The sequence below is a fragment of the Helicoverpa armigera genome, chromosome 17, assembly GCF_030705265.1.
Source record: "Helicoverpa armigera isolate CAAS_96S chromosome 17, ASM3070526v1, whole genome shotgun sequence".
NCBI lineage: Eukaryota > Metazoa > Arthropoda > Insecta > Lepidoptera > Noctuidae > Helicoverpa > Helicoverpa armigera.
In genome coordinates this window covers 6,244,474-6,271,107 of record NC_087136.1, presented here as the reverse complement: position 1 = coordinate 6,271,107, position 26,634 = coordinate 6,244,474, and the positions used below count along the sequence as shown (strand labels likewise).

General features: G+C 34.3%; 1 protein-coding gene across 1 annotated transcript in view; it reads right to left on the bottom strand.

The window, feature by feature from the left end:
- The window catches only part of LOC110374384 (hemicentin-2), a 39,167-nt gene extending 13,190 nt beyond the window's left edge, over positions 1-25,977 (bottom strand). The window contains exons 1-3 of the mRNA XM_021332061.3: positions 25,767-25,977; positions 11,231-11,431; positions 6,296-6,432 (exon numbers count right to left, since the gene is read on the bottom strand). Coding sequence (XP_021187736.3) covers positions 6,296-6,432; positions 11,231-11,270 — 177 coding nt within the window. The 5' untranslated portion in view covers positions 11,271-11,431; positions 25,767-25,977. The remainder of the gene's footprint in view (positions 1-6,295; positions 6,433-11,230; positions 11,432-25,766) is intronic.
- Between the last annotated feature and the right edge of the window lie 657 nt (positions 25,978-26,634).

The window sequence follows — 26,634 nt, the reverse complement described above, 5'->3', positions numbered from 1 at the left end:
AATTAACAGAGATAGATATCCGGGTCTGATTAAGTAATTAGAGCAAGACGAGTAATTATGAAACTATTCTGTGAGTGCTTGGTTGTTTTCCACAATCTCGTGGAGAGAAATTGGCCCGTACGCGCCTCGGCCAAGTTTGATCCGCCTTTGAAACTTAAACTCACTTTGCCGACAATTGAGAATGTCGTATAAAAGTTATCAATCTTAATTTGAGTTTTTTATGCCAGTTACCAAGTCCTTTATTCAATAGCATCTCGTTAGGTAACATTTTCTGGTGGTCTTCATTTGAAGAGTATTATTTTATGAACCCTCCTCTTTTAAACCCTTTCAAAATAATGCAATAAAATACGTTTACTAATCTATTAGTAAATCCCACGTATATTTCGAGACTTGACCTAGAAATTGGTGACAATTCCCAGAATATATTTAGCGAAGAGCTTCAGATTGTGCGATGGTAACAATAGCAGAACCTTCACAATGTGGATCTATTCTTCATACACGAGAGAGGGTCTATTCATCGCCTGAAACAAGCACAGAAGAATTCGATATTTCATATAGAAGGTACCCACGGTAAAGTAAATTTTCAATAGTCTGGATACATAAAAATGTTTGCAGTCAAATATAAATCCTCATTCATATTCCTTCTTTTAAGGAGTTTTGCTTCAATCCTCTTAAGTGAAATTGGCATGTATAATTCAGCATATGGAGAAACATAACGCACAATACATACACTTGAGGAACTAACAAAAGTCCTATGTATAGATAAATAATAGGTATGTATGAGCAAAGGGAAATTAAACGTAAACTCTTCAGTTTCCAAGATATTGGTATTAGAAATTGCATGCGACCTGGCCGCTACTCGTTGCTCGTGGAAAGTCGGAAAGCGCAACGGGCAAATTCATTGAATGCCGCACCGTCGGTATGGAAAACTCATATTGCAGGAATTTTATTTGTTTATTAACAGTGTTAATATAATATTTATTTAGGATTTATGACTGTTTTTATCATCTTGTCAAAAGTATTGAGCAACGTTTGTAACAAAACATACACCCTTGAATTATGCAATTATGACAAATTTTGCAGTCGCCTGTAAAACTGATTATTTACTGATATAATTTCAATGTAATTCATTAGATAAAGAGGCTTATATTTTCTATATATTTGTAGTAATAAGTTTATGTCGCAAAGTACGTGTATATTATTCATTTGCACCACAAAAAGTAATATATCTACGTGAAGAATATTTATATGATGCGTGCTATACTAACACTTTGACCACGACGAGTACTTATAGTACACATTCATGTTAGTCAAGGCAAGTGATTTATCTTCCACGGTGACATTTAGTTATTAGGATTTACATAATATGTGAAGCTTTATAAATATTGGACTAAAGAGATAATATTTCAAAAGGTTCGCGAGGACATATCATTTGTGTTGGTGATTGATTAATCCTGTGTTTGTTATACATTTGTCAACGTAATTGGAAACATACAGTGTATAAAATCAACTATTGTGTTACGTTGATTTCAATGCATTTTGTTTTCCGAACAGTTGATTTTGATGTTATTTTTATGAAGTTGATATGATGGTAGTTTTGATTACACGATTAAATACAGTTTTTTATTTGTTGGTACAAAATTTCAAAACTAGGTCATATAACATTTTAGGTATTATACAGGAGCCGTCTTGTCGAAACCGTCGACAATATGGAGCTTCTTACGCTCAAGATACAGTACTAAAACAGAAAATGAGAGCAACAAAAGTGCGTATAGACCTACGTTATTTCGAAACGAACCTAAATAAGTAGCTTACAGACTGTCTGTTGTACTAAACCAAGTTATTTACGTTTTATATCCAGTAGGTAGGCAAGTCACACAATGCCAACTCGTTTCTTTTAAAATCAGCACTTCGTCGAAATACATAACGGAGAAATTGGACTTTGGCTAATGAAAAGACGGCTGGGTCGGAAGGCACTAAAACGAAGAAAGAATTTCAAACAAGTTTCTCTATTTATTTTGCGGTTTGTTTGACTTTTTTATTCCGAAGTTTGAAGCAATTTGCAGCGCTCGATCTCCGATGCAAATTATGCAATAGATACTTAAATAGATATCTATGCAGACTGAAATGGTTTTTTTTGAAACGTAAAAAGAAGGTGTTTTAAAAATACATTTAATTAAAAGTGATATTTGCTAGCTAGCGATCGTATCTTACTTTTTGTTGTCCATATTATTGAAAAAGTTAAAATGGTTTATAACTTTCCTTCCTTATTTCCAATTTTCCTCTCCCTTACAATAATCCCAAGCATACTTTCGTGAGTTGGTACAATATAAGATTTCATGATCCTGTTTTTCATACGAGCTATTGATTCTCTTACAGATAAGTACTCAAATGCACCCAAGTGAGAATATAACCAAACTTCACCGAATGATTCCATAAAAAGCGGTGATATTGAACGAACTAGGGCTTAATAAGTGCACGAACTTTCTTACAAATTGTTAGGGGCAAAGAAGTTAAGTGTTACCAGATGTTTCCCCCTTGATTAACACTTCGTCCGGAATTGGGAACCCACAGTTTTTGCTATCCAAATTGCTTTATATTGAATCTGGCAATACTGGCTTATGACATATCTTAGTTTAAGACCTATCTCAGATGTATGAAATCTAAATGTTATCTTTCGAGATATATTAAATTGAGTTCGCAGAGACTATAAAAATGGCTTCGGGCGATGTCAACTTATAATGGGGCATCAAATAGCTTTTGTGATTTTCGAGTGAATTTGAAGTTTTGCTGTCAAATGAGACGTTGTTTGGAATTAACTTTTGTGACTCACTGTATTAAATTGTTAGAAAAAGTAAAAAGGTTTATTGATATTTTTCTACATGAAAAACGTGAGATTGACTGTGGATAGCTTAGCATCATAAAATTACTTTTATAAGTAGTCTTCTGAAGTACTACTTACTCCATATATTTGTTGGAAAAACTGCGCAGTAGGTACTTAACAAGGCAGAAGGGACTACGCAATACTGGTCAGCTTTCATGGCTTTGATTGATTATGATTCAGTGTCTTCGCTCACGCAACTTCTATCATTATAATCGATTAATTATAATTGATGCCTGTTATTAATGGTAATGTTATTAAGGTTTACGCTGAGAGAAATATTCGTAAGGAGCAGTTTTATACGTATACTTAAATACAAGTTTTGCGCATGCAATGCGAAAGTAGCGTGTGATGATTAGATTGGGTATACCAACTGTTCCAGTTTAGTGAATACAAAAAAAAATCATTATATAGATTACTGCGCACGATAGAGGCAACGATAAATAGTCACATTCATTAAATAACAAAATCATAATTAGGAATACATGCACACATACTAACATACTCAAGTCACCTGACACGCCGAACAGTAATTTAGAAAAAAATGTTAAGACCTCAACGGGAGCGTTTAATTAAAATAAATGACCATTTAAAATGCGCAACTATACCCAGGGATACGGCTGTTGCAGTGAGCGTACATTTTCAGCACGCCATCTTAAATTCAAATGCGATAACGAAATACGAGGCTTCAGGCATTACCTACTTGCCCTATATTGAGTCGCGCGAGTTCCTCTACGTCCGGATTTGTCAAGTTTGTGCCAACAACCAGTAAAATTGGCTCATTTTTTTACGAGTCAGTTTATGGATTGCGAGTTGAACGCCAAGTGAGAAAAACATGCTTATGTGAAGTTATCACTGATTGTGGTGGTGAATTTATTTTTCATGTGGGAACGGTTTAAATATTTTTGTTTTACAGGTAACACCTGAAGTTGAAATTCTTTCAAATAGCTAAAGTTGAAATATTTTATGTTTGATATAATTTGCATCTAAAATAGGAAATTAATTATCTGCGACAAAAAATCAGCGCACTTTATACAGATACAGTGATACTTTCCAAGAAAGTTTCGAAAGACATGATGTTTTTTTTTTACTTTTAAAATGTAAATCTTAAGTTCAGAAGATAATATGTATCAAATTGGCACATAATATTAGGTAAATCAAATACATTAAGTACTAGGTAAAATTTTCAGAACGTAAGTCGGTTTATTAGATTCAAGTACATGATCAGCCATACCCTTAAATCCACTCAAGGGTTTCTTTAAAGCGTTGTTTCGCGGACCGTTAAGCACGGCTCGGGGCTTTTCAGACTGCCTGAATATATGGACAAAGCTTCTTGCGGTGAATCGGCGCTGTTGTGTGACTAAACAGAGCCTTTCTCAAGTGCAAAGATGAGTTTTCAATTCAAGTATTTTACGGTCTGAGACGAACAAGCACCGCAGCCAATACGACCCGAGTATCATCGCATATTTTAAGACATATATTCGTAGAATAAGTGAATGTGTCCCACAATTTATAAAAGCCAATTTGAAAATCAAATACATACGTACTGCATATATCATAGGAACGTAAGCGGATACCAGCGGAGATGCCTCTGTATCGATAAAATGAATACGAGTGAAAATCTAAATAAATGCATAGTGGAATATGTGAACGTCTTGTGAAGTAGGTAAAGCAAGATGGATACTATCTATTTCATCTCCGGGGAGTACCGTTTGCGGTAACTACTTGCGGGTAAAATCCTTCCCTCTTAGTTTTAATGTCTATCGAGCTGTTTATGCAGCCTTTTGGTTTGAATATACAATTTTATGCTAAAGTTTCCCGTCTACGTTCTTCTGGGAAAAGGAGGAAGTATAGATATATGCAGATAGATCGATTCGCTATTTCCGCACTTGAGACTTTAAAATATTAGATCGCCTTTTATGTTTTGTGAAGTTTTTCAAAATTATTGTTTTGTTTGAAAAATATATGTTTTCAAAGATTTTTTAAAGTTTTATATTTTCTGAGTTTTCTTAAGTGGAAATCTGGCGTGATGCTGTTTTGTTGACAAACATTTTTTTTGTTCCACTATATTCGGAAAACATTGCTTAGAACTATATGTACGGTGACATCCCTCACTAATTGGGTAGCGAGGGGTCGTCGGTATTGTAGCCTTTGTAACATACGCAACTAGAAATGAACCCAAAATATTTGGGGAAACCCAAGTTGATGATCCAAACAGCTTATGCGGTGGATAAAGTCCACTAGGCTATACCACAGTGCAATTTCATTTTGACCTAAAACTGCGGATTCTGATTCAAACAGAGATACCAGAACACCCTATAAAGAACCATAAAAGTGTCACATTTGCTTATCGTTAGCACGCATCAGTTTCACCGCCTTTATGGATTTGTATACAAAGCACTTCGTTTAATGAAATCAACAGTCACCGAAACTCGATACGAAAACATTTTCTAATTCACTTATATTATATAACGTGGTGCTGATAACTTTTTCAATTGGAATATCTCGTACATTGTAGGGTTTTGTCCTTTAAGATATCCCGGTTTCAACGACTTCTGAGCCCAACTTTAGCGCAGAGGTGATTTTGTAAATGTTTCGTTTTCAGACAAAGTGATTCTTTTGGTCTGAATGTTGAACATTTTGTGCACTGTTTATTTTATACAAGCTTTTGTGTGGCCGAAAACCTTTATGTTCTTTTTACGATTCACATATAGAAATAAGATGTATATTTTTTCTGTATTTTCAATCCTTTTTACCCCTCTTCAAGGAATTATTTTTGTGTAAATTGCACTAAGTAGATAGGTACTTTGCAGAGAATCTTCGGCGACAGAAATGCCATATTGCGCTAGTGAAGTTCACCCACTTAACGTTTAATACTCAACATTAAACTTTTGGTGGCAGCCTACCGGTACACCAGGTAATATCACTTGCCTGGTCTCCTCCACGGAGAAACTTCCACTAAGTTCACCTGTGTCAACTATTTATTAACTAGCTGATACTTGCGGTTTCAACTGCTTCACGATGTAATTTCTTCTAGTAACTTGCTAAAAACTATCTTTTATTTTGTAGAGTTTATGGTTCTCTTGTGTATTTTATACTTAATAGGTTCAGCTGATGACATTGTGTGTGACCACCATAGCTTAATTGAGATGATGGAAATAAAGAATGCATAATACTTTGTTGGCCGTAGTTTCACGCTCATCGACACGGTCTCGAGCATTAGCAGTTAGTTAGACTCTTTTCTATGATGTAAGTTAATTCTACTAACATCTAAGCAAATAGATTCAGCGGAGAAAGAGCAGAAAACACTTTTTTTATACAAAACTTAGGATACGCTATATGTTTTTTTTTTTATCTTTTGGTTGTTATACATTATTCGTAAGTACAAAAAGTGTTATTAGAAATATGTCTTACCGCTCTATCAGCCAGGTTGCGGACTCTGCAGTGTAGATAGGCAGGCTGGCCCACGGCGGCGGTGGCCTCGCGCTTCGTGCTGTTGTCGAAGTACGGCGTCCCCAGGGGCTCCCAGCCTCCGCCGCCGGCTGTCACACCTGCGATAAATCGATCATTTATACTATGTTTCACACAAAGTTTTATACGTAATTTTAGCTATGGCAAAGTATATTAGCTTCGGGGTATACCTAGATATGGCACCTCAAAAATGTATTCGATCTTTTTTGAGAAAGAGTGGAGGTATATTTTTGAATCGATTAAAAAGTGTGTGGCGTGTGTTGTGTGTGAAAAAGTAATGTGTCTTTTAATTATAATTGAAAAGACTGTGTAAACGATTGTTGGAGAATCTATTATAATATAGCAAAATAAGCCTGGTTTACACCAAACATACATTCAGTTTAGAGGTAGGTTATCGTTGTAAGATTGACAGCGCTTTCGTTCTAGCTGATTTTCCGCTTAGTTTTTCTGAGCGACAGCACTTGAGCGAAAGATGACTTTCAAAACCGAGCATCAGATTTTTGCTACTGTGAATGTGTCACGCGTAGGTATACGCTGAGTTTGGCTACACGCGACAATAATATTTAAGTGTGAAAGCACTGTAAGGGGACTAAGAAGATTATATTCTTTACGCAATATTTTTTTTTGTTTTATATTGAGTACTTTTATTGTTTAATACTGACTAACTAATAAGAGACAAGTCAGATAAACACAAATGAAGATCAATAGCCACAGTTTATGTAAGAGTTATACTCAGACAGCGAAACACTGCGCTGTTCACATTGCCTAAGAAATATCAAAATAAAGCACGTTCAAAGTCGAAAGCAAATAAACTCAGCCACAGACTATTACTTAGAGTAGTAACGTAAATAAAGGCTTTATTTCAACACGGGTAATGTTGATATTTCTTTGAAGTTATTTGAAAGAGCGAAGCTACAAGGTTGGTCTAGAAGTACCGTATATACACATAAGTTGAGTCGTGAGTATTAAATGGCATATGGTAAATGCGGTCGAGGCACGACAGCGAAAATGTCAACGCAGCGCTTTAACTTTAGAATCTGCAACGGGTGCAATATTCCCACACTAAGTTGTACCTCGAGTTATATTTTGTCGCATATGTTAACTCGGAAGTCATAAACTCTGATTTTACGTGTCAACAAAATAAAACTTTATTTTCCCAATTCACAAATAATAAAATATTTTATTTTTGCCCACAAACTTTAAAATAAGTTTTGAGTTCTTTTCGCTCGATTTTAAATACTAAGTACCTAAGCCAACTGAAACCACTTAAATTTATCACATAATCACCTATTCACTATAGTTTCACCATAATGTTAAAAGAAGATCAAAAATAATGTGACCTACTTAGAGAAAAAGAGCATCGGAACACACAAAAACACATATTTTTGTTTCATTTTACAGTAGATACACAGAAAAAAACAAACATGCAAATAATCTGAATCTACACGATACACGTTTTATAATTCCGCACGAGTTGTTCAAATGAGCTAAAAGAAATAGGTTACCTATTTCCCTCGAATGACGTAAAGAACCCCAAGGTGGTGCGATTCACGCACAATAGGCATCTGTCCGTGGCAGATGCACTGGATAATATTTATAGAACTTTAAACTTTATTATTACAAAAGCATTTATTTTTATGAATATTTCAAGTAGTTGTTAGAGTGGTACATAGAGTACATACTTAACTTGTGTTTCTAGTGCTGGCACATTGATGAGAAACGTTAATTTGAATTACGCAAAAATGCGGCCTTTTCTAAACGGTTTTAATATGTAGGTATACGTATTTGAACTGTACATATGTACAATATAAATATTCTGTATAACAATTTATATAGGTAAAATAATGCCTAAGTAACCATATTTCTTTACCGCTTTATTCCTTTGAAGTTATTTTGTAGTATGAATTATTCCACGACCGAATTTTCATAAGCTAAACTGTATAATTTTGCGAATTCAAATAACATTCAAAATAAAATTATGTAACGTTTTATAAATTCGGGTTGCTCGTTGAATCTAAATATGCAATTTCATTTCTAATGAGCGTTAAAATGGAAACACAAAGATGGTAAGACTCAATTTGGTTCCTTTAGAATTTTTAATTGAACATTTAATAAATGAAAGCTACTCGAGTCGGTAAGCTTTTAATTAGGACACGGGGTCCTAAACATCTGATAAACTAACTGGAAGTTTGTCGCAAAGTTACCCCACTTGGGTACATTCGACAGCAAAGTTCAATCCGTGTTCCACTTTTAGTCTTAGCTACAGTTCAAGGAGTTTATAAAAATATTAATAGTTTATCTTCGCCCCAGGAAATGCGCCTTCAAATTATGTAAAAATATAAGGCGAGGATTTCTTGGAGTTTATAAATGTATATTTATTGATTTTCTTGTTCGAGTTTGTATTAGTGGCTTATGACTTTGTCGGTATTTAAACTGAAAACATTTAAAGCCGTCGTAGTGTTTTGGATATCATTCAATTAATACTTTTAAACCGTTGCTAGCCATACCATTTCCATAAACTGTTATATACATTTTTCATTTTATTTCATACGACATTACAAAAAGCCATTGTGCAACATCACAACAAGTTATACCCTCTTCTCACGGTGTCCTAGATACGCTGACAGGAGCTTTCAATCGTCTGTAAACACGTCACGGTCCGGTTTTGCGTACAAACCGATGCAATAAGCAACAGATGTACTGTAACCACAAGAATAAAATGTAAGGGTTCCACATTTCTGACACACATGCGAACCAATATTTACATTTCAGAATCAACAACCTCCAAGTGTTTGAGTAAAAGCTTTTTGCCTTAAAAAGACTTAAAAGGAGCTTAAGATAATATTGAGATAACATGAAAAATCTGACTAAAGATTATTGTGCGCGCCTTATATTTTTGCAATTCTGAAGTTAGCCATTTGATCGATTCCTTGCGCATTTATTGGTAGAGCAACAACTATCTAACTAACATACTAGTAGTCAAATTTTGTAGAAGCTTTGTTTAAATCTGAAGTTGTCTGTTCATAAAATAGATATGAACAAAACACTACTGCGTTCTTGTTTTCCTTTTTTTTCCAAACATCATTCTAAAGTGTATTTAAACAATATCATATTCATTTACAGCTAAAAATCCTTAAAATCATTTAATAATTGTGAAAGGAAAGACCAAAAATAATCCTCTGTAAAGGTCTTATGACAGGGTCTTTGAAGTCCGAAAAACATCCTGTGTACCCAAAGTAGCCACGTGTATTGCTAATTGTAAACGTTCAGTGACCTTTATTTCTTTGTGGTTTTAAATACCTACCTATTTACAAACGGGCGGCAACCGTAGTTTCCATCATTCAAAAATCTGCTAGTCATTGCCTAATTGAATAAAAACATTAGAAGTAACTTCTCGTCGATCGATATTCGCCACAGTGTAAAGTATTGAAGTATAAAATAGTAAGAAAAATGTAAAAGGCCCACAGACCCACGCATTTAATGTATTACCTTATAAAAACGTTTTAATACGACAACGCAACATGGGTTCGCACCCAAGTTGACGTAAGTGAAAAACATCTTATATTACTTAAGTCAAGGCTATTATAATACAACATACATCAAGCTTAATATTAATTTTATGCGATATTTTGGTCAATAAATTTTGCCGTCTTTTTATGCGTCATGGCTAACTTGGGGTAATTTGAGCGACACTCGGTTATGTAATCGGTAGGTTAAATGACAATTTTGTTTTACTAGAATTTGCTTTTTGTATTCTTTTAAGAAAATAAGTAATTAGATATTTATTCTGTAGAATTCTTGTTTCAGCTAGCATTGTAAAAGATTTAATTATTACAATATCAATCACGAGTTGAATTTGACTGTCCTTTATTCAACAACATTATCGTTTTCGTGTTATATTGAGCGTAGAAAGTAATGTTCTAGGTTTCCGTCGCATCGTTCCACCTCATCAATGTGTTTCTTCAGTCGACAAGAAACATATAAGTTCTACGAAATTTGCCAAAAACGTAACGATTTGATCCGAACCCGTTTGGTCCAGCTTCCATTAGTACGATCCCTTCCAACGATAAAAACGTGCTTTGTTTCCCGTCACGTTTCGTTATTTTTTATTCTTCCACTTTTTTAACATTAACCGGGGCATTCTGCAAATATTTCATTATGTAGTCGGCCTATTGAAAAAGAAATTTCTGTTGTAACTGAGATAAAAGGGTTTCGTTTGTTTGAATTTGAAACGAAATTGCGATTAGGTCATGACTGTTCTCTTTATTGTTCATCTGGAGGCAAACAATGTGTTTTTATAACTGAATTATATACGGCCATTGTTATATTAACGGTATCACATTATGTCTGCAGCTGCGTACCGCCTAAAAATAAACGCGAACGAATATGTTTTAAGCTTTTCCACTTAGTATTATATTTGCATTGTTTTCTACCGACGGTGTTGGCGCGTAGCATATTGCGGTCACTTGTCGCCATTGTGAGTAGTAAGAAGTAGCTCTTCAAGCATTGGTAGGAGTTAATAGCTTATACGTTAACAGACAGGTTGACAGTTCTTATAACCAGTCCGTATTTCTGTTGGAAAGGAAATCAAAAGAAAATGGTTGTAACATGTGATTAGCTTATTAACCGTACACTTATGATTTTGATGTTAGTGATGTGAAACCACAAAGACTTTATGGGTGTACTTATTTTAATTTTACGGTATGCTTAAATGATTTGAAATTGGAGTAACAGTGATTCCATTTTAAGCAAGTAGATAACAAAGACACACAAGTTGTAGTATAAAACCAGTTAGAGTTTATAAAATAAATAAAAAAGTGCCACTTAAAACTAATTGACACACGATTATCCACTAAACTAACAAACTAGTTTACTCACCGAACAATATGAAAATACAGCTGAGCTGGGCTGCCCACATTGTGTCAACTGTCTGTTCACATCATGTGTCCACTATGCACTATCACTGACACGATCACTGCACTTTCGGACTTGTCATTGCCAGTACATATTTAGTTCTAATTTGTCCGTAGAGGAACGTTGTTCTGTTTTCCTGGGTTTGTTAGTGATTTTCTGATGTACCTGTAGAAAAAAAGATATGCGTTTTAGAATCTGATTGGCGGACTAATTGAATGACAGATCAATGAAGGGCGCTGTCCCTTAGTAACATGAAAAACTTGGTTCCAGAAAATGAAAGATTGCTTTCAATAATGTGTATAGCTATGTGAGAAACTCAATTTGGAAATTCTGAAGAACGTGTGTCCTTGTCTGGAAAAAAATAAGTAATTCTTAGTTTCAATGTTCAAAAAGTCCAGTTTAAAAAATCATTGAGCTTTTTTTCTACATCTAAGGTTGTCATCCTTATAAGATTTACATTACGCAGAGATACGCATCCCAACACCGTACCACCATAAATAAATAAACATTTGCTCTGATTCTGTAAAAAGTAGGTGCTAATAAAAAAGGTGAAACTCTTTGTCAAATACTTGGGCATTGATTAAATATTACTAAGATGTAGGGACAGATATTGTACTTTAGTTGGCCAATTGAGTAACCTTTATTTTAAGGATTCCATTCCCGAGGGGAGCCTATAACTAAACTTATACCTGCTAGGTTAGTCTGTCCGTAGGGTTCAAAAGATTCATAGGTAAGAAGTTTGATTTGAAAATGCAATGCACGTTCCATAAAAATCAAACAAAAAATCGGTTATAATCAGTAACAAATAGATCAAAACGATTATATTTAAATATAAAACTTTAAAAACTATGCCTGCATTATGGCAATTTTTATGTAATTTAACCGTGTTATTGAAAAACAGATTACAATAAGTACTTACATAATAATGCATGATTATCCGAGCATGTTAACTTAATTAATGTGAACAAGATAATGAAAATTTTCACAAAAGGCGAATTATTACAATGATATCATAGCGTAATTGATTTTAAAATATTTTTATCAAACATGCATGGAAATGTCGTCATTAATTTCAAAAAAAGAACAGCGAAATACTGAATTGTTTTTTAAATTAGTTTTTGTATTGTGCCAATATTTTTTTTTCTATCTTTTTTTCAAACCCGCAATAGATGCGTTATTTGAATTTGGAACATTACACCGCTCCAGCAATGTTGTATTAAAAGATATGCGTTGGCTGTTAAATACTCTATGATTGGATCTCTTTTTCGTCTTGGCATAGCGTACAGTTAGGTGCTCCCTAGACGGTCAATTATAGGGCCAACAAACAAAATTCTTACGAACGTAATTTTCACTATTCGATTGCCTTGAAAACAATAATGAATACAGTAATCGCACTTCCTTTTACAAACAGCACAACTTTGTGGAATTTGGTACATTTTTAATCTAAAGAGTATCCTCGTAATTAAAAATATTCGAAATTCTGCGATTGGTTGCGGATGGTAAGCATCTCTGAACTAATTAACAGCGTCAAGCGTGAATTCATATTGTAATGAGATCAAAAGTTAATCCGAGCTGAAACAGTATTCTGTTCATATTCTGTACTGACGATGACAGTTTTCTCACCCTTAAATAAATGTCAGAAATAACGTTGAAATGAGTTCACATGAAAGCAAATTGAACTTTATGAGACTTGATTTTTTCACTTGATAAATGAATTATTTACTTACGCTTTTATAATCAGTTATACATGTATTTCAAGATTAGGCAATCAATATATGTTTAATAAATTCAGAGGTTAGGAACTTTCCAAGTTATATTTTTTAATAAAAAGCGCAGGTATAAAAATTGATCACAATTTGATATTATTAAAGATCCAGTAACTTACCGATGTATAATGAAAGAAAAATCATAGCACATAAGAAAAATAGTTTAGCAAATTACAGGGTAACTGAAACTGGGCCGACAGGTTGCGTCGGCTCTCCACTAGATAGAGATACGACAAGGCGGGATTGCGGTAACCAGTTGGCTGCAGGCGGCCCCAATGCATTCGTTACCGCGGTTATACTACTCCCCGGAAGAGCCTAACTTCCAACTAAACTACATCTTCTAGCTAACTGAAATGTACCAACTAAACTTAGTACGCACTTTGTTTGTATGGGTAATTATACTGTCGCTGTAAACTGTTGAAAGGGTTGTGGTCAGGCTTAGTAAAGACGATTTTCATTTATGCTACTGCTACACCTGCGTCTTAACGCGTTAAATTTTGGCATTACGCAGATGTGGCCAACGTTTTAATGTCAATTTATACTAATGGCAATATAAATAGCATTAAACGTTAAGCGATAACTCGGGTGTCGGTTTTTTGGACGCATCAAAGGGTTTTAGTGCGTAGCTTATAGCGCTAAGTGATGTTGGCTACATTAATGCCATCTCATTGCACGCATGCAAGGACGAGTGTAGATACTTTGTTTAAGTTGTAACTGCATTTTACGAGCACGATAATGGAATGGTCAAATGAGAAAGCTTTAGTTTTTAGAATTATTTTGTGTGTCTGAGTTTAATCTCTTTAATGTATGTTAACGCGTTACTTCATGAGGGATTAACTCTTTGCGTAAGTGTAGCCAACACGCATTTTTAATGCTATAAGTAACGTGTAGTTGGCCATTGACATTAACGTTAACGCTAACGCAGATGGAGCAGGAGCATTACAGAAGTGGACTTCTATTGATAACACATCTAGCATAATACTTTTTTATGTAGATAAAGTATGTCTGCGTTGAAGATAACTTAAAGTAAGAAGTTTATACTCAGTATTTTTTTGGGAGAGAAATTGTAAGTCCGTCCGGAGTTGTTATGTTTACAACTCTTGATATACAACTTCACCTCTTCAGGAAATAACGATGTTGTTAAAAGATCCACCGTAGGGAAAGTTTTCCCTACCTTTGGATTTTATACCTTGTCTCTTAATTATTGTGAAATTGCCATAAAATGTTGAGTAAATCCAATGAAATTAAACTAACAGTGCGGATTACTGAGCTTTGATCCCGCGGTGACCATACGCCGTAAACTTGAGCGTCGTAAAATAAAATTTTAACAATAAAACTGAAACAATCCATAAAGCTTGCTTTATTTCTAAGCCGAGTATTTGTTTTAAGACGAGGTATGATTGTGCAACTGTTTTTAAAACCATGTTTGTATGCTTTTTATGTATCTAGATATTTTTTATAGTACTAAAGAAGTGATGACCAATCTTAGAAACTAGCGCATTCTACGTGGATTATCACAAGTATAACTCCACCATTTCAAAAGATACCCTGGTGTATTTCACAGCAAAGGTTTATCTAAATCTTCATATTTTTGTGGTTTACTAGTCCAAAGAATATTATTTTACATAAACTGCGGGACTGAACTCGGTTTTCAATTTATTTATTTCCTTATCCGAGTTCCTCGCAAACCTCTCTTTGTTCGAGAATATCTCACGGTGACTGTCATTGTATATTTTTCCACGCGACTCTTTGTGGCAGGGTTTGTGAAATAAATGGATTATTCTGGGCGTTAGGCAGATAACACAATAGGCGGCCCGGTTGCAGCGCCAATGTGCTGCGACCTGTGGCCATCACTTTAATTTAAATGGAATAGAATTCAAATGGTTTTGTTCTTATTTTTTTAGTTAAAATTTTCGCTACACTCGTGTTTTTGGGTGTGAAAGCGTTAACAAACTCGTATATCTCACGTAGAAAAGCACTTTCGCCGTCAATCGCTCAAACGTTACACTGGACAACCAGTTTCATGTGATGGCTAAAAGTATTTTAGCTGAAAAAAATATTGAAAAGGCATAACTTTTCACGTATGAATTTTCACTAGGAATATGAAAAGAATTTAACGGATCAACTAAAAGAGCAATGCACTACGTATTTAACGTGTTCTTTCGTTAAGTCCAAACAATTAGTTGTGTAGAGCAGTTGGTTAAGTGGCTGCACGAGACATGGGTCAGCGCTGAGTCGCGGTACATTTCCCAACTGGAGAGCTGTTAAAGGGAAAGGTTTACGACTAGTTGGGAATCCACTTTAAAGCTGAACTCCTTACGTGTGGGAGCTGCTTGTGTCGATGATACAAACTTTGTACAATGTTGAGTTGTAGTTATTGTTGTTGATGGTTTAATGCTCGAGATTGTAGGAATTAAGCTTATGTAAACATATTAGCGTTTTCGTGTTTTGACGCAACATGGTAATCTATCTGTGTCGGTGCCACTTAAACGGTTTTTTTATATTAAATCTTTAACGCGTTTCTATATGATTAACATGAATTTTGTTCTTGAACATAATGGCAAGAGTTAGCAAGACTTTGTAGGTATATAGTAACCCAATCAATTAGGTAGTGTCAAATTATTATACTTTTGTTTTATATTTTAGTCAAAAGTGATATAATTAGAACCAGATTGACATAATTTTGTTTTATTTGTAATAGATATCCAACAATGTAATAGATACTTAGAATAATTAATTGCTGTAATAAAATATTAAATGAATCAGTCCAGTATTACGTAATACGATATGTTTCACAAATCCGTAGATTATTTAAATTTCATTGCAACTATAACATATTTTACAAATATAATATTACATTAAAAACTGACTGTTTTAAATTGAAGCAAAATAATGTAAACCAAATATTTATTTTATGTTTATTGGACAAAAATGCCTATTTTATGACAATGATTCAACTTCCATTGCTCATTCTTCTTTATTGTGTGTAAACTTTATTTTTTACTCGAATTTATTATCACAGATGTCCAATGATTGTTCGAAAAGTACATCAAACGCTTCGAAACCATAATTCCAGCCAGTAACATATTGTTTAATAATCTCACCAAGCAGTTTGAAATAGCAATGCATTTTAGCAAACGGCAATGTTCGTAAACAGTGCAATCAGTGCAAACTAAGCTTGTTATTGATGCTCGCTATATCAAACGTCAGAGGACAATTTGCTCACCTGCGATAGTCATTAATAACTTGTAAATGTTTAGTCCGATTTACACGAAGCTTTGCTTTTAATGGTACTTGTTGACTGTAGGTAATTGATGTCACTTGACGTTTCTGGTTCTTATTTAAATTAGTTTCAGATATTTTTAAATAAGTGGGAACTTGTAATCTTTTAGGCATATAGTTTAACATAATTTTTGTACTATCCGTGAGTGTCTCTAAAAATAGAGTAACTGGGACTTTACTAAGAGTTATTCAAGCAATCTAAGTCACTAAAATAATCATTCTGTTGCTTGCTTTTTTAAAAGAGTGATACTTGAAACCGTCCCGGATTATTTTACTTGAATCTACCTGGTAGGTAAATACCTAAGTACCAGGTAGATTCAAGTAAAATAATCCGGGACGGTTTCAAGTATATGCTTTTAGGCATATAGTTTAACATAATTTTTGTACTATCCGTGAGTGTCTCTAAAAATAGAGTAACTGGGACTTTACTAAGAGTTATTCAAGCAATCTAAGTCACTAAAATAATCATTCTGTTGCTTGCTTTTTTAAAAGAGTGATACTTGAAACCGTCCCGGATTATTTTACTTGAATCTACCTGGTAGGTAAATACCTAAGTACCAGGTAGATTCAAGTAAAATAATCCGGACATTTCAAGTATATGCTTTTAGGCATATAGTTTAACATAATTTTTGTACTATCCGTGAGTGTCTCTAAAAATAGAGTAACTGGGACTTTACTAAGAGTTATTCAAGCAATCTAAGTCACTAAAATAATCATTCTGTTGCTTGCTTTTTTAAAAGAGTGATACTTGAAACCGTCCCGGATTATTTTACTTGAATCTACCTGGTAGGTAAATACCTAAGTACCAAGAAAGTTTACCAAGAATACTACACAAATAATAATGTATTCAAAAAACATTTGGTTTACTGCAGAATGTTCCAAGCATGTTTGCATGCTCAAGATTTATAGCCGAAACCATCGGCCAAAGAAAATTACCCGCTACCTAAAAATATAGGACGCCAATAAACAAGTAAGTAGAAACACGTGTTTTTCATAAATTGGCCTTTACATATGACGTGTTTGCCAAGTTTATTCCATAAATAACACAGAAAGAACTAGATACCTGATATTTGGTCTGAATCAATACGGGTATACACGCAACATATGAAAATGTTCAGTAATAGGTAAATCACTGTATGCTCAAGTCAGTAAAAATGTACATTAAGAAAGTAAAACCTATGTTTATTGTGCGTTATATTTGTTGATGGACTGTATAGTTAAACGTTTACGGATTTAACTTGGGTTTTCAGGTATTTAGATGGATTTAGAGCTATGTGGTAGAAATGTCCGCTTCGATAATTCCCTTCACAGGCAGATGTTCGGAACGTTCTATTGATCAAGTCAAAGGGGTTCAGAACAACCCCAGTGTTTGTAAGGAGTAATCGCATTGCTTTTGTTTCTCTTGCGGTGCAATGGAACAGATTCTGGTATGCTTTGTTATCAAGATTTATTTTTGGGTATGTCAAGAAATTATTGAATAAGGTTACAGTTATACTATTTTTCCAGATTTTTCCTGTTCATAATTCAAAAGGCTTTCTTTTACAACTTTTTTATCAGAAAATTACCTACAATCCCAGAATTTCATACCCAGTTAGGTTTTAATAACTCGTTTTAGTTAGTGAAATTACTTATTTTTTCGTCAGCGGAAAAATGAATTATGTTTTCTGGGAACTTAATAGAAGATCGCCTGGGAGAAAAAGCCTACAATATACCTTTAAAAATGTTCATAGAAATGTCTGCAAAGTACTCTTTTACTAACAGGGTTTATATAAGTACAGCATGTAGACACACGGAGGGCCTATATACAAATGGTCATATAGGATTTAAGGGTGTGTTTACTTTGCTCTGCCTTTTATACGCCGGGGGTAGAAACCACCTGCTTTACAATTTCGCTTTCTACAAGTTTTCAATTTCGCTGGCTCCATAATAAGTGGTCGAGGGACAGTGACCACGCTGAATATACTACTCGAGTACCAAACGTACATTGCTCGCTCCGCTCTCTTCTATTCATTTACAAATCCCACTAAAAATGTACACTATTTTTTAAATAGAAGGATTATCTTGCTTTTAAACACTTTTCCTCGTGTAACGTTCTATTTACAGTTTTATCTACTTGGTCCCTCAGGTCCAAGTTATTTAGAAACTACTTACTTTAAAAGCTCGTAGTTGCCATTTCTATGTTACCGTTAAAGAAATAATTCCTGGTAATAAACGACTAGTGGAAACGAGATTTCTTTTAGCCTCAAGTGTCCTCCGTATAAAATAGACTAGTATTTACATAATAGAACTCGAGAGGTACTTAGTAATAATCCTAGATCTCAGACTTTTGCGTTCAAGCTTGTTCTGTAACCTTTAATTAAAAGTGTTTAATTTTTTGTAAGAGTCCCGTTGTTGAAACGTTTCAAACTTCGCATTGACGCTTCGAAGTAAGTTTAGCCAACTTTGGGAGCTTCAAGGTCAATTTTTCGAGACACAATTATTTTAGGCCCACAAAGTGACGATAAAATGACAATTCGTGGCTGTGCCGACCACAAAGCGGGAAAGTAAAATAAAGTAATAGCGAGGAAATGTCGTCATCATAATCCTGGCTGTCAATCTTATTTTGTTTGTGATGTATTTTTTTATTATAACAAGGCTCAGTTATAGTTGTAAAAAGTTTTCAGCGCCCTCCTTTACTGGGTACACGTAAAATAAAATGAGGCATTTCTTTTTATGAAATGCTAATTATATCTTTTTTAATAATCTTTTCATGAATTTTGAACTTTATTAATTAAAAGACTGGTTGTTATATATAATTTTAACGTTTATTCAAGTATGAGTTTTGAACAAAATAGAACTGAATTGAATTCATATTCTGATATTTATTTATGCCTACATTTAGAATACCATTGACTTATGTTTCCTAAATTAATCTATTGATGAAAGATATTTAGGTACGTAGGTACGTCACTTATCATTCACTTAAAGCTCAAATAAGGCACTTGACATTTGAAAAAATATACCTTGAAATTAATGAACGTTTATACTCATAATTTAATTAGCAGAACTCAATTAGCGTATCGGAGAATATCAGCTTCCTTTCATTATGAGATTGATTGAATACCAAAGATGGAAAGTGACTGGGTAGCAACAGACCGCTCATGTTGGTAATAATTTAGGTAAGTTATTACTTTGTCGAACTAATGAAACAAGAGGCTTTTCGCTAAATGGCTTCCTTCAGAACATAATATATTATTATTATGTTAACCCAGAAACTACAACTGAGGTCTGCCTGACAACGAACAGGGATCCAGCCGTCCTTGGTTAAAATCCAGTACCGATGAACGCTATGGATTTTTCCAGGCTTTGTTTTAAATAATGAAAAATGTAATTAAAAATAAAAGTGTTCTTAAAAAACATGAATTATTTTATGGAATAATTTTCAGCTTTGCAGGCTATTGTCTTGTCGCAAGGGCTGTTGGAACTTCGGCTTAAGCTCAAATAAAATGAAGTACCTACAGATACGACTAGTTCAGAAAGCTATGATAAAGTTTATATGGCGAGAGGTGAGTGATGATGAGTGACGAACGCAAAATATTTTTTAGGTAAAAATCCATCCTGTTTGATTTTAGTCAATCAATTAGCCTATCGTTGTCGATAGTTTGTTTGTACTGTAAAAATGGTGATCCAATAAATATGACACATTCATATTTGGATAGGATCACTGACCGAAAAAATCTGTGAATCCATCATAGCTTTATTCCATCACACTGTTTTTGCGCAAACGCCTCGGTTATAAAAGTTTTATTTATATAATCTGTACATAATTCCATCAATTCCACTACTTAAAATGTTTTAAATGTCTCTTTAACAAATATTGAATAATACTAGTGTTAATAAGTGTTTTCCTTGTCTATTACAAAACTTAAAAATTGTACCTAAACTAAAAAATAACGATATCTCTCAATCATTGTACACGAATCTCTCAAACATGTATAACAGAAACAAATGACGGTTCACTAAACCGTCATAAAACGCCGTCAAAATGTCTGTATGAAATATTTAATCTGCGTAATTACGAAGTGGACAATAGCTTAACTCATCATTGTTCCAGTATGTTTAATCTAGTTATAATGAGAAGTGCATGTCCAACAATTAACTATCATAGTCGGGTTCATTGTAATTTATGAACTCGAACGACTAGACTTGAATAACAACAGTTTTACAGCTAATTTTCTACCTCAACATGCCGCTAATGGTTTGACAGTTTGATGTCAGATTTCCTAGAAAAGGTAATTAATTTTTCATACGTTATGTCTTAACGTAATATGACGCCATGATGGTTTCCCAGTGGGTTAGGCAGTCATGTGATATGCATAGTATACCTATATTTCGCTAATTAGGTATACCTATTCGCCAAGTCTCATATTCGAGACACCGTGTTGCTAATGAAAATTTCGGCACGGCCCTCCTATGATTTGAATGGAAATCTTAAATGATGTGAAGTTTTTATATGCTATACTAACTTTGTCTAGAAACTCAAAATTTATTTGTAATTGGGGTCATGTTTTGTTAACAAGCTGACTTCTTAAATGAGATTTGCTTAAAGAAATGTGTAATAACTTTTTGATAGAATAATACATATATTTTTATATAATCAAAATAATATATAATACATTATAATCAAAACTAAAGAATAGCTAATAAAACAAATAGACAATAACAGTATCTATAACACAACTTTTGGATCAAATCAGCCATTAAGTGCTTTTATCACATCAAATAAAAATGTCTGCATCAGACAGCAGTGGCTTGGCCCTCAGAGACCATCTCAGTAATTCAAATGTCCCTTCTGTAGAAAGTAAAAAGGACAGTTAAGCTAACTCGATAAATTGAATAGTATACCTATTATGAGGGACTATAAAACATCTACCTAACTGTTACGACCAACTGGGGATACTCTTCTTAAAGTTGTCTGTTCATGTAAGTTTATTTCGCGAAGGATCTCGTTTATCATAATTACTTTCGACAAGTGAGTCGATAATTTAATTGATGAGTTTTAGAATTTTTTGATAATGATCTCAGCTGCGAGAAGAAGTAGATTATTTAAGCAAGTCTTTTATTTGATGACTGATTCTTGGCTGACTTGGTAAATTATAGAGAAAAAATGTATATTTCAATTTTTGATACGAGGTTAAGTTTCTTTCACTGCGATTTATATACAAGGGAAAATCAAAATGTATTTTTGATTGTTCCATTTTCTGTATCGTGTTTCTATAAATGAATTTAAATGATGATCTCCATTAACATATAAAATGCGAAACATAAGCTAACGCCCACTCTTCGAACAACATTTGGTTATTAATATTATACGAAAAATAATATCAAGCCATATGAGAGTGTCTGTGGGGATTTATTCCAAAAATAAAATTTAATAAGATATTGGGAGAAAAGTGTTACTGAAGTGACATTTCGATCAACGTTTAAAAATACAAGTTTTGGTTATTTTTCACTTCTTGTCATCTTTCTCCGAACCTTTTTCCCAACTATGTTGGGGTCGGCTTCCAGTCTAACCGGATTCAGCTGAGTACCAGTGCTTTACAAAGAGCGACTGCCTATCTGACCTAGTCAACTCAGTTACCCGGGAGATTATTGTTCACTTCTTGTGTCTACAAAATAAATGGCTGTCTAAACATTCCAATAAATTATTAAAAAATATCAAATAAACATAGAATTCGATGACGTAAATCTTAAATAATGTGGCTTTTTCTATTTTTTTATATTTCTTAGAATGACTTGAAAGAGAAGGCAGACGGAATAATCAATATCAGCTAGGTGCCTGTCTCCGCTTTTTATTTTTATCATCGGTATAGTTTACAGTCCACTTCAGCTACAGTTTACAAATTATTTGATAAATAATGGATAAGGTTAGCTCTCAATTTAATTTATTATTTAAACAACTCCCGAAACTTGTTTTGAGAACCTTTATTAAGTGACTTATTAATAGGAAAATATTTTAAATGTTCTATTTTAAGCCTCAATCATGTGTTGTTACTAGGATATCAAAATTAGGTACGAGTATGTTCTGTGCTATGTGTTGAGTCTATTTTATATCTTTAACAAGACTATAAGTTTATTTCATATAACTTTATTGAAACTGAAAAAAGATGTGCATAAAATAAAAAGGTTATTTTCATTCATCACATAACTATTTGGGTACACTAAACTTTAATAGCTTATTGGCTCAATTCAGACTGAAGAAAAAAACTTGTATGTAAAAAATATATAAGTTAATACATATATTGGTGGATTAGAAGCCATATTAGTAAATAGCACTTTTTATAAGTTTATTTACTTAATATTTAGTTTATAATTGAGTAAAACCCCCAGTGCACAGCGTTGGTTAATAACGTATGATTGGGTGATATTATGGTCACGCTCGGTATGCGCTATGCGGCTACCCACATTAAATTCTGCCGGACAGTATATTCTGTGCAGCTAAGCACAAAGGACTATTCTCACAGCGCCAGTTTTATGCGGTTATTTCCGCTGCCTACCAGTACTAACCAGTACGAACCGTCCCAGTATGCCGCCGCTAAACGCTTCAGATGCATCGTAATCGAATTATTATCATACATTAAAATATATAACCATAATGTTTGCGGCAAAGCTCTGCGTATTTTGAGTTTATATGATTCTATTTTAGGAATTTGTATGAAATAGCAACATATGCAGATAACAGCGCTTTGAAATAGCGTTGGTAGATAAAAGGAATGCATTAAAATAGCCACGAGTGACGTACAGAAATGTACGTCCGGTGCAACCAGGACAGTCAGCCTTAGTGGCACTAATAGGTACCTAACTATCTTTACTATAACATGTATAATTTTAAAGTATATAACGATATGTAGAAGAAGCATTTTACTATAATTCAAATTGCTCTATAGTGTAAATTTTAATTTTCGACCGCGTAAAAAATGCCAAGCTGTCGCAAATTGCCCAAAAGGCCTCAAGCATTCTGAGCACGATTGGTAAGTACGGCACTTTTATGCAATGGCCTTTCGCTGGTCCCAACATTAAAGTGGAGGCTTGAATTTCCTACAGAAGGTACTTAAGTAGCGACAGGTTGTAAGTCCATCAGAAGCACAATAAGCCCCTCCTTCATTATGTTTTTTAAACGCTTGTTTGCTCAGACGTTTTTCCGTTCCAAGCGCTGCTGTGAAATTCGGCATGAAAGACAACTTATGCAATCATTGCTCGACTATTTTCAGGGGTATTTCCAGGAGTAAAATGTCCCACGTATACTTTGAAAACTCTTCGGGGAAAATGGCCGTTTTATAGAAAAACAGAGTAGCTATCTTTTGTAATGAAATTTTACGAATGCGTTAGTGAAAAGAAATGAGGGTCGCTTGAAAAGAGAACGACTGGGCCTTGTCAAGAGTGAAAATGTTAGTCAGATTTCAAATAAAATGGCTGGCTATATTTTATTTTATCTTCTATCTCTTTGTTACGTGGTTTGTTAATATTGATAGACCGTATTGATTAACCATGAAGTATTGACGACATTAAAATCGTCACTAATGTTACATTCCACATTATTTATATTAATATAGGTACTAAACTATAACAATCGTGTCGCTTTAATCTAATAACATAAGTCATAAGCTCTCGAGTCACCAAAATAAACCTTAAATTCAAATCAGAAACAAAGCATTAGCAACACACAAATCGCTTTCAATATTCAGGCTTGAAGCCGAAACGCTGATTCCGACATGTGAAAGAGAAATGCAGCCTCCATCTAAATTTGGATGCTCCCAAATTGTTTTGTGTGACGTTGAAGGGTCACGTATTTAGTTGCCAGTGTCTTGCCAGACATGTAGCGGGAATGGAAACAAGATTTTTGTGTTCGCTTTTGCCCAATTACCTTCTAATGTCAGAGGATTTGAGGCTTGAGACAGAAACGTCAACGTGACGAGACGGGATTGTTCTGATTGTTGTTTATCAAATTAAGCTGCCTCGGATGTGCACGGAAAAAGAATTCCTTAATAATTCGAATGAGTTAAGCATTGAGTATTTTACTGTTATCTTGTAGGCGTCGTGCCATAATCTGGTTGGCACGCGAGTCGCGGATTGCAGCGTTAATTCTCACAATACAAGATCAGGCCTAAGCCAATTTCTCTGATTACTCGCATCTTGAAACACCTAAGAAAGCGAGTAATCTGTTTCTAAGCCGATTACACGGCGAACACAAGTACTTGTTTAAATTTGTATTCCAATCAAGTCCGTCCATCATTTGATTGAATGTAGTGATCCGGACAATCAATTTATTGAAATGGGATATTTTAGATTCAAAACAACCAGGTTCAATAAATTGCACAAATCAAATTGAGTGTTTTATCAATATGCTATTTGAATTAGATGAAGTTGGAATAACAATTATAATATATTAACGAAGAAATCAATTACCTATCCATTTGGAAAATTGCGATAGATTTCACCCTGATTTTGAGGCAGTTACGAGCGGCCGTCGGCAACTTAACAAGATTTGACAAGCGGGGAAAACTCGGGAAAGAAGAAACATGAATACGATGGAAATTAAGATAACGAGGAGTATAAGGAAATGCTTTCGGAATAATTCACTTCAACCGGCTTGTTGTTTCAATATGTACACTAATTATTAGCTGACGAGTTTGTTTGTTTGCATTAATGCGCTAGTCGCAGAAACTACTGGACTGATTTGTAAAAGCATTTAAGTGTTAGATAGCTCATTTATCGAGAAAGGCTATATCGACTACTTTTATCCGGATGCGCGGAGTACTTCTAACAAAACGTAGATGATCTCGATGGTCCTAACAAGTTTTATCAAATTGTAGTATTCATTTGCTTTATAACGCACTTTATTTTAAGTTTAGCCGAATGTACTATTCTACCTTCTCATTCATCAACGAATTAACAAATCTTTTCTTGACACAAAATGTATTTTATTTATCTACTACTAAGTTTTAATTCAAATAGCGTATGTTTCTATTCTAAACACCTGATAGATAAACAAGGATAGATCTCTAGAAAAAAATGGTCACTCTTTGAGTCAGGCACACATTGACAGTTAATGTAATTTCTAAATCAAATAAACCATGCAAGTTCTAAGTACTGTAATGTTTTAATTAATATAATTATAAGTTCTTTCACAATATTGCATCTTGTTTAGTAGAAAAGGCTTAAAAATAAGTCACATGCTATGAAAGCGTCGGCGAGGTCGCGTGCTAAGAGTCGCCGTTAATGGGCTCAGTACGCATTACAACTAATTTTTATACTTATTTCGTGTGACTTTGTAAACTTTAGCAGCGTAGTGATGCCAAAACTAAATCCATATTTGACCTATCCTTTCATAATTTAAAAATAGTCTGTAAATGTTGCAAAATAAAAAAAATGTTTCAACAACTTTTTTTCAAAATTTAAATAGAAATAATTACCCAAATAAATGCACGGAAATACCGTGAATTGTTACAAGAACTTTTTCCAAAACTTTTCACACAACAGTCACAAGTACGTTGCACCAATTAAAAAAAGAACTAGTTTGTAGTGTTTACATTGCGGGCGAGAGCGCGTGGCCGCGGGGTTCGACGCGCCGTCCCCGGGTTCCGTACGCGAACTGGAGTGGCTCTCGGGCCGGCTCGCGATGTGCCGCGGCGAACATGCGCACTCACCGCCTCTCTTTCAAACCATTGTGGAAGACCCCTGCAAACGCTCCTCTCCGCATTACTTGAAGGTAAACCTTTTTGGGATAGTGTGCAGATGGTTTTATTGTTTCCCGCTGTATCGCGAGATCTTCTTCAGTGTTGCGTTCACGTGGCTGATCCCACTCCAGCTAATACGTGTTGCACTTTCTTCACTCTTACAAATTAAAAAAGGAAATGCTTTTTTTTCAACTACAATAGAAATGTCTTTTTCATCAACATAATGTGTCAAATTATTATTTTTCTAGCTGATGAAAATAACGCCACAGTTGACAAATATTGTATTATAACAGCTGTATAACAATGACAATCTTATTGGAAAGGATTAAAAATCCATTGATTTGACATCGTCGAGGAATTTTAACTTGTATCTGGATTGGCTCACCAGAACCTGGCATAGTTTATAAGAGCATTTCGTCTGATTGGAACAAAGCAGAAAATATTGTGGTGATTGAGGCTCTAAAGCAGTGCCGAATGATAAACCGCAGTCGCAGTGATAAAGTGACTAATATTCTCAAGATTCTTTGAAATCCTCAATGATTTACTAAGTACAGTAGTCGGAAGGCTATACAACAGTAGAATGATATTCTTATTGCACCTGTTG